The 10,276-nt window shown below is 28.2% G+C and overlaps 2 protein-coding genes across 2 annotated transcripts in view; both read right to left on the bottom strand.

Annotated features, from left to right (window-relative positions):
• LOC105620222 overlaps positions 1–3,064 on the bottom strand; it is an 8,959-nt gene extending 5,895 nt beyond the window's left edge. Inside the window, exons 1-3 of the mRNA XM_012201727.1 lie at positions 2,951–3,064; positions 566–763; positions 227–331 (exon numbers count right to left, since the gene is read on the bottom strand). Coding sequence (XP_012057117.1) covers positions 227–331; positions 566–763; positions 2,951–3,064 — 417 coding nt within the window. The remainder of the gene's footprint in view (positions 1–226; positions 332–565; positions 764–2,950) is intronic.
• A 6,961-nt stretch (positions 3,065–10,025) lies between these two features.
• The window catches only part of LOC105620223 (DDB1- and CUL4-associated factor 11), a 4,095-nt gene continuing 3,844 nt past the window's right edge, over positions 10,026–10,276 (bottom strand). Inside the window, 1 exon segment of the mRNA XM_012201728.1 lies at positions 10,026–10,148. Coding sequence (XP_012057118.1) covers positions 10,026–10,148 — 123 coding nt within the window.

Consider the following 10,276-nt stretch of genomic DNA (forward strand, 5'->3'; position numbering starts at 1 on the left):
ATATATATATATATATATATATATATATATATATATTATATATGTATATATAATACAATTATATAATTGTATATAAAATATGTCTATATAAATATATAATATTTTTTTCGGATTTTCCAACAAAAGTGCAGTACAACAAAGTGAATCATTTCATTCTTGTTTAATGTAGGTTACTATGCTCTTGCCGGAAAATGCCCGTAATCTTTTGATTTATTGTCACTCTTACATGTCCTAACTGATTGCACATGATGGATGTACAACCGACTGGAAGTGCATTTCCTTGCATTTCAGTAACGTTTGGAAGAATGTCGTCCAGATGCATCAGAAACAGCTGCAACGATTACATTTTGATTTAATTCCAAAATTATCCGTACAAATCCGTAAAAATCCTTGTAATTATTTAATTTTTATTATTATCCCCCAACAGTCTCGTTTTATTTGAAAATAAAATAAAACAAGAAATTTGCAAAGAGTAAGAAAAAAATAAATTCATTTAATTAATTAATTAATTAAATTTAATTTATTAATTCTTATCTCTTTTTTTATTCAGCTATTTTTTTCATACTTTGTAAAACGGCACATTCGCACCATCCGCCGTTCCTTCGATCTCCCTCAAATATTGCGGGAATTGTTTCTTGACGGCATCAAGGGTTTCATTATAAACCTTCTTGCCTTCCTCGGTCGCGAATAGCGGTAGATAGATCTTATTCAGCGGTTGATAAATGTCCACGAAATCTTGTATCATTTTGGCGAAGGTGCGTCCCTAATGTAAAAAAAGTAGAGAAAGGAAATAGATTTCGTGAATGCAAATCAAATGCACATGCCGTAATACATTAATCAATGTGTGAAGGACTGTATGAGTCTGTATGTAGAACAACAGGAATTTAATCCGGGTGAACGTCACACCAATGACCATTCTCCTTTTCTTACTGTCCCTCTATCTTGCAAGTGATATCGCTTCACATTCATGCCAGATTAACTATGCACCTTCTTAAATCGTGCGTGATATATCGGAGTTCATTCCTCCGGATCAGACATAAGAAATTGCATTGGTGATCTTAATTTACATGCGCGCTTTGCGCTACTCATGTTTTACGCGAACGCAAGTGTCACTATAAATTACATCGGTCGTTGACAGGTGTTCTTATTTCTAATACAGTTTTCTTGTCATTTAGAAAATGCAGAAAAAATTGATACAACATACTTGACCTGTCACTAAAACTGACAATATTGAATTTCGAAACAAATTGAATGAATTATAATGCAATTATTATTACTCTATTATATAACTCGGGAAACAATGTTATATATATGGACATATTTTATATATAATTTTATATATAAAAATTTTATATATGAAATTTTACATATGAATTATATATAAAACATTTTTTTCCTGGGAATACTACTACACTAAAATTATTTAAATTAAAATAACTGTTATTATTATATTCATTAGATATTAAAATAAAACAATTATATGTAAAATATATATTATATATAAAAATTATATATAAATTATTATATTATTATATAAGATAATACAAAATTGTAAATAATGAGATTATTATTCTTTATCATGTTTAAAGTCTTCAAAAGATATTGAAGATAAAAAAATTTGGATAATTTTATATGCGGAGTATCCGTCAGTAATATAATAGGATTACATCACTTGGGCAAGTAGAACGGATTAAATTGAATTGAAAAGTCTCCTATTATTTTGCACTTCCATATAATTAATAGATAATTAATAAATCTAGAGTGTTCAACAAGAATCAGATCGTTTGTTATGTTCGGATATGTCCTAATGATCGAACATTTACACAAATTTTATTTGTTTGTGTTATTATTAATCTCAAATGCTTTTTTAAGTATATAATATTATAATTTAATTGTAATCATTAAATACAATTGAATTACGATATTATTGTAATAAAAATTACAGTATTGTAATTCAATTGTATTTAACGCGCGCGATTACAAGTATAATTAATATAAAAAATATTAAAAATACAATTGAATTATGACATTGTAATAAAAAAAAGCAGATTTGAGATAATAATATAAACAAATAAAATTTGTTTGTGTAAATGTCCGGGTACACTGATCACTCATTTATTTTAGAACGAATTAAACTGAATAAAAGTCCTTTGCCATTTTTCAAACTTCGAAATAATTAATAAGATTGAAATTAATAGCATAAGTTAAGTTATGTGCTGCTTCTAGCTGCGTAACTATTGTCATTCACACACTAAGCAAGCAGAGCACACTAAGCAATGGGATTCTCTAACATTCTTCGATATTCATAGTTAAATTCATAGATTCTTATATTTGAGATTGTTTAAGATGTCATAAGCCAGTCAAAAGACTGTATTAGATTAAGACGTTACTTAAGACGGTTTTAAAATAAAAATGACTGTAAATACCGATCTTATCGATGATTCTTGCTTTGTAAATCATCTAACGAATATAATAATTAATTAATTATTAATAGAAAAAGAGAGCCATTTTTTGCTGAATTGTTTTTGCCATTGACTGTTACTAGTTAACGATAGTGACGATAATATGTTAAAAAATACTGTAACGATGTACTGAATTGTCTTTTCTCTGGGTACACGCTCATTCGTAATGTAAACTTTTATTAATTATTGTAATTAATCTTGTATTGGATTTATGAATTAATTATTTGAAAGTATGCAAAATGAGAGAGACCTTTTTTTATTCAATTTAACCTGTTCTATTTGCTTAAGATTGCAAAATTGATGTGATCTGATTAAAATTTATCAAAACTTTCTTTTTATCTTCGAGATCTCTTGAAGATTTTAAACACGCGTAAAGAATATTTCTCGAACTAAAATCTCGAAGGAAAAGACAACACTCAACTTGGAAAATCACATTGATGTTTTTGCAAAATCTATATTGTCATTAAATAATATAGTTTAATCCTTACAATGTCAAAACCGATATCGTAGTGCGTTCCTCGAACGTGGATTATGGGAACGACATTTCTGCGGCTTATATATTTGGTCGTCGATTTTTTGTTGCATATTTCAGTAGTTGTCATGTTTCCGTCGTGAAAAATAAAGATGTTTACTGCTTCTTCTCTTTAAATGGATATTCGTCCTAAATTATGACACAGAATATTACACTTTATAAAACGTTCGCTATAAAACTGAAACTAGACCTAAATAGAACATGAAGTCATAATTAAGTCATATCACAGAATGTCATCATGACGTTATTTGATACTTAAAAATTGACTTATAAGTGATGAATGAGATCATGATCATGATCATAATATTATTGTGACTTCTATGTTTTACTTAGAAATGAAGTACCTATAGTAATTTTTCCTAAAGAATGTGAAAAGTGACAAATTTCTTCGTAATTTTTGACCATGAATTTGGCCTAACTTTATATTTTAGTATAAATATATATAGAAAGATAGGTACTCATGTACATGCAACGCAATACAATTAATAAGTCGAAACTTTTTTGAACGAGCAATTATAATTATTCATAAAATAAAATTCGTTTTTAATTAAATAAGTACAATGCTATAAAGTTTTTCAAACGTTTCGACTTCCTCAGTGAAATACATAATAGCATTTTTATATAATCCCTTACAAAGTCAACGAACTTACAATAATACAATAAAAATTGTCGCTCTAGGCTAATCTTACATACTTATTTCTTCATTTAGATATTACGGAAATAAGTATCTAGTTAGAAATATCTAGTTTGAAGTTGAAGAAATTATAAAAGTGTATGTTTTACCAATCCTCGATTATTATCGAGAATCTAGCTCAGTCAAAAATTTCATAAAAAATTATTATAGATTGGTATCACAAAAAAAAAACATTTTCTTGTCTTTTTTTCTCAAATTATTCCATATGTCACAAAGTTGGAACTATATTTGGATTAGTCGATAAAGCGATTTTCCAATCCATCTTTTTATAAAAAAAATTTAGAATTCATTATTGAGATTTTATTATAAATAATGGAGATTAAATTAAATATAAAATAAATTATCTTCTGAATATGATCTTTAATCACATCGATAAAAGAAAACTTAGCAGTCAATAGATCTAAAATGGTAATAATTGAGAGTAAATAATTCAAATATTGAAAATGAAGGTGAAACAATAAGGAACATGATTGTATTTCCGTATGTCAATTACGAATAAGATTATTAATCTAATAAATAAATTAAAAACTATGATAGGGTATCGTTGTCTCAACAAATTGAATAAGTTCATAAAGACACAAAAAACCAACATTAAGAAAATAATAATGTAATTTAAAATCAATTGTAATGATTGTGACGTCTCTTATGTCGGACAAACAAAAAGACAGCTTCGAACTAGAATTAAAGAGCATCGTAACAATATAAAATTAGATCAATCCAAACATTCAGTTCACGAAATACATTATTGATTCCAATTGATTCCAGTTTTGACTGGGAAAATGTCGAAATTTTAGATCACAAATTTCTGAAAAAGAATCATTTCGGAAATGATTCACATAAAAGGGCAAACAAAATATAAATTTAATGAAGGACTGAGTTGTTGGATCGATCTTATTTTAACATATTTGACGACATACGCTAATTAAGATTGTAACATTTTCGAACATACTTGTTTATATCATGACTAACGATATATATTCTCTGACCTATGATATCTGTCCATTTTAAAACGTCTGACAAGCAAGAGCTGTTTTATTGTACACGATGACACAGTTTTTGATATTGATTTTAATTCAATAGATTATTTTATATAAATTAACATAAGTTTGAATATAATTTCTCACATTATGTCTTATCTCTTATTATTCAATTAACTTACTAATATTACTAATACTAATCATTTAATTATAAATTGACATTTATTATACAGAATATATTAGGATAGTCATTGAAGAAATTCTCAATCGAACTATCGTATTTATTTTTTATGAAATAATATTATTGACTGAGCTGAATTCTCGATAACAAATGAGGATTAGACACATTTTTATAATTTGGACTTCAAACTTCTTATTAGATCTATTTCGATCCGTTCTAAATGAAGAAAGAAGTATATAAAATTAGCCTAGAACGATAATTTTTATTATTGTATTATTGTAAGTTCGTTGAGTTTGTAAGGGATTATATAAAAATGTTATGTATTTCACTGAGGAAGACTTTGTAAGTCGAAACGTTTGAAAAGTATTATAGCTTTATAGAATTATTTAATTAAAAACGAATTTTATTTTATGAATAATTATAATTGCTCGTTTAAAAAAGCCTTGACTTATATTTATCCCTTAATAATTAAATGATACGACGCAATATTCAAGTATTCGTGAGAAATTTACATTCAAAATTTTTCTGTAAATTTTTTTTATGTAAATTTTTATAAAGTGTGCGTTTAAGTGAATGATTAGACAACGCATGTATAAAAATTATTTTACAATTATAATTACTTTTTATAATTGTGATTATTTTCATGCATATTTTAATGATTGTAATTATACGAATAATATCGGTTCGCAATTTAACTAAAAATTCCAAAACTTTCTATGCAAATTCCTCGCGAATGCTCGAACGACTACTTGCATCGTGCCACTCGCCCATGAATTAGTGGTGGATAAATATTTAAATTTAGGCGAAATTCATGTATGCAATTTGACGTTCCCCTTGTTAAACCAAGAGATAAAAAATTTATCTATTGTAGTGAATTAAGAAAAACATCATGAAAATAGTGAAAAAAATCTATGATATATTAGAACATAAAATTCTCTTTGAAGTGCGATAATGTTTCTCGAATATTTCTTTACGTTGAACACGTCGTTGACAGAATTGATAGTACATCAAGATTTTGAATATAAATTGAGATGAAGAAGAGCAAAAATAGCATTTTTAGTCATTTTAATTTTAAATATTTTTTACTGTAAAACAAAAGCTTGTATCTAATAAAGTCTATTTCTCGAAGTACAATTCAAGAGCTTTCAAAAGAAAAAGTGATTTCTTGTCCTACTATACAATAATTATTGTATACATAATATATAATATTTTTATATTTTTCGAAAAAATATAGTTCCTAGTTCTATGCAAGAAGAAAGGAATAGAAAAAGTTAAATTCAAAGATACGCGCCTACCTGATTTTTCCGGGCTCTACGTCGAAAGAGATCGCGGATGGAGAATATTACGAATACAGAACGTAAGATCACTTACACAAGTAATATATCTTATCTGCATGTGCAGGTAATGATCGACAGGCGACTGAAGATCTCGCGGTCTTCGCGAGAAGGAAGACTCGCGAATGTCTCTCTTATCTGGCTTTTATAGCATCACATTATCGCTTTACGTTCACACTTTACGCTGCGCGGGCGTCGCTAGCTTACTACGACTAATGAGGATATAAAAAATAAAGAATAAGGATTTATTTACGTATCGCGAAGTAACATGTACTTACCGTCGCCCATTACCTTGAGACGATCTCAAAGGCAGATCCGGGAGGCAAGAGGCCGCTGATAAACCACTCGAAGAGAAGGGAAGCTCATTTAAAGCCTATTTACTATTATCACTTTGTTCGGATTGAATTTGTCACAGACGTCAACGATGTGAGTATATTTCAATTAAAACAGATTTCATTTCCTGTTTATTTGATCAAATGAATGATTTGGAAAAGAATTACGATAAAATTAGGTCACATCAAGATGTTATATAATAAAACAATAATAAGTTTATCAATCTTCTTGCCGTGATTATTTATAATATAGGATAAATATTGGATCCTATTTATTCTCAGCAAAAGTTGCTTATTCCGGAGTCATCTGAAAAAATATAATAATAATAATATAATAAAAATATAATAATAATTTGCGAAAGAATACAAAATCGATCTTTCAATTTCCAATAAATCTTCTTTAGACCCCTATTATCATAAGCTTTTATCTTTCGTGAGACAAGCGAAAGATAAAATCACAATTGCGAATAATAGAAGGAAAAAACCGTGCGAAAAAGTATGTCTACTTCGTTTATATGTCATTACATAGCGTTAGAAATGAAGACCGTTAAAGTTGTCGGATTTTTACAGCGTTCTTAAATCCAAATAAGTTACGTTCATATTTGTAGAAAGATCTCATCTATGATTCTCCCTCGCAATATCGCGCTCAAGGACCATGCGGAAAATACATCTTCGCACGTGTATCTCATCAGAGACTAAACTCTTCACCGCTAAATCTGGAAACGTTGAGGCTTATCCGCCTTTGTCTTCGCAAAATGACTGTCAACGATTTCTATGTAAAAACCTGTGAGACATGATAATTACGAAGGCAATTATGCGGCTTGGATATTTTTTATCCGACATAATTAGTTCAGCGCGGGAGAAGATATTTTTCAAGGATTTAACAAAATGTGCTTAGGTTGGAAGGCCAATCTTCGTCCGAGACATTAAAAATGTATCACTGACTAGCGTTGTATAAAAACAAAGATAATCTATTAGAACAATAATTCATCTGAGATTTATAAAAATATATATAGTTGTCATACAGATTTGTAATATTCCCGTAATTGCAGCGATATTCGCGCAAAATCCGAGCCGCAAGTTACATCATGATCCAACGGAATTTGTGCGGCTTCCAAATTCTGGTCTTTCCGTGAGCTAAATCAATTATTGTCTATTTTATGAGGCTTCCAATGAAAGGTCGCGCCAGTTCAAAGATCTTGCTGTGCTCATATTGAAGAGATCGAGTGGAGTACGCTGCACGAGTTTTTCTTCTACTTCAATGCGTGTTAGATTTTACGCGTTACGTAATTGCATGCATTAAATTACGTGTTAATGTCCCAACAGAATGAGATAACTAATTGTGTGATAAACATCAATAAAAGCACAATATAACGTAATATATGTTTAATATACAATATGATGAGAGTATGTGTACCATTAATTTTTTAAGAAATATGCTTTTTTGAAAGAGAAATAAACTTGAAAAGAAAAATATCTTGTAATTTTGTGATTTTTTAATTATAAAAGAAATTTTAATTATAAAAGAAGAAATTTGGATGATAAAAGATTTCTGTGCTGAAAGGATTAAACTCAATAATATTAAAACCATGTGGCATTTTATTAAACCAACAATATGTTACATTTTTCTTCGAGAGATAAAACATAATAATATAACGTAAAATTTATTATGAATAGAAACTGCAAAAAGGATTTTCATATATATGAAATACTTTTTCTATATTTAAAATTATTTTACTTTTATTGATTTTTGACTCTTTTAATAGTTCTTTAACATCTTTTTTCAAGCTTAATATTATATCATTTTTTATAAATTCTTTTGTTACATGTATTATTGTTTGAAGATGACGTTTATGTATGTTTTTGTCATTATAAAAAGTTGAAATAAAAGAAGAAGCTGATTTCTTGAACTGATATTTTACATCTCGAATTACAATACTTTTATGATCAATGTTTTATATCGTAGGAATTATTATTACTCCTATTTACATCTTGAGTATATAGAGTTTTCAATGTGTCCTGTATCTGTACTTATATTCTAATTTAGAATTATAAATCGTCCGATCTTTTATTTATCATTAATTAAGTAACATTATCGTACATTAATTATTTAAGTAAATCATGAACAATAACTTTAATTGTTCTTATTTGTTATTGATCACATCATTTGCAACAACTTATGATCGTTCCCCATTTATTATTAATTAATTAATTAATTAATTAATGAGATCTGTGAAGGAAAAGAGAGTGAGATTTCCTCGCCACGCAATTATTTAAACAATTTTTTACTATTTATTGAAACGTTCATTCGAGTTTACATTTAAAGTGTGAATTCAAATAAAAATGACGTTCTTTTGACGTCGCGTTGTTATTAATGTTAAAATATTCTCGTATGGTGAGAAAATTCTTTCTAAGTGTGTCTACAGAATCTTAAGGTAAGTATCACTTCGTATCACAGAATGAGATTGCTTTGCGACTGTAAAGATACCATTCTGTATTAAAAAAACATAAAATTGTTTTATTTTAAAGTTTTGATTGTGCGAAAGATTCGTCGCGTAGTATAAATGGTATAAATGCGCCGGATTTCTTTTTATGTTTGTAAGAAATATAATATAATCACAAAGGAATCTCTCTTTACATATAAATGGAACATTTTGACTTTGATAATTATACATATGCATTATTAACAAATATTCTTTCGACTACATAATTGTGTAATTTTTCTATACAGTTAGAAATGGGCAATGGGGTGATTCAAATTCGCAAATTGCGGATATTTTCAAAAAAGATTATGTTGAATCATAATTATTTAATTTCTCGTATCGACTATTTACTAAAGTTTCTTATATTGATATTTGATTTCAATTTAAGTCTAATTCAATTCGAAAGCGTCCAAATGATATAAAAATGTAAATCTGAGAAAATACAAGTTTTTTCTCCTTTCTCACAAGATGTTCTATGTACATAAGAGAATAGATGCAAATCGAAGATCATCAAATCATCAAAAGAGGAGATATTTTAAGATAACTTTCCTTGTAAAAATAAGAATCAATCGCAATCATCAATGAAAGTTATATTTAATGAGAGATAAGATATGACTTATCAAAGATTCTATAAAATCTAGATCGTTCGCGATATAAAACTTACAACGTGAAGAAGAAAGGAAGAAGAGCTCTCTGTGTCGCATAAATAGATTATTTGTGTCAGATCAATTTGAAATAGATCGAATGTAATTCTCACTCTGTATCAATGCGAAGAAAACAATCGCAGCGAGAATTCCGCGAAATATGCGAGACAAATATGGCAGAGACAAATAGAAAAATCGCATTCATCATTCAGTCTTGTATAATGTCTATTTGCGTTTCTGAAAGAATCGCGTCAAAAATGGACACCTACAGAAGGTTATTTTTGATAGGCATTGTTCCTTCATTCTCCTTTTTTTCTAAGCAATCATGAACATTAGATCTGCTTTAAAAAAAAAAGAAAGGAAAACAATAGGAAAAATAGAAAACCTCATATCAAAACATGCGCCCTTCTTCTTGCAGCTATTCTTTCACTCCGTCGTAGTAAAGGTGGCTCATAGTCATTCGCATTGTAGTTTTCACAATATTCCCATTTGAATATTTTACCATCCCACTGCAAGCATAATTTTACATTTATGCGTATCTTATCATAATGATACATAATTGCACTTGAATAAATTGAAAAAATATAACTTCAATTTATTCTATTAGGTATAGTAAAAAGAAATCCATTATTTTTCC

The sequence above is a fragment of the Atta cephalotes genome (assembly GCF_000143395.1).
Source record: "Atta cephalotes unplaced genomic scaffold scaffold00025, whole genome shotgun sequence".
In the NCBI taxonomy this organism is placed as follows: domain Eukaryota; kingdom Metazoa; phylum Arthropoda; class Insecta; order Hymenoptera; family Formicidae; genus Atta; species Atta cephalotes.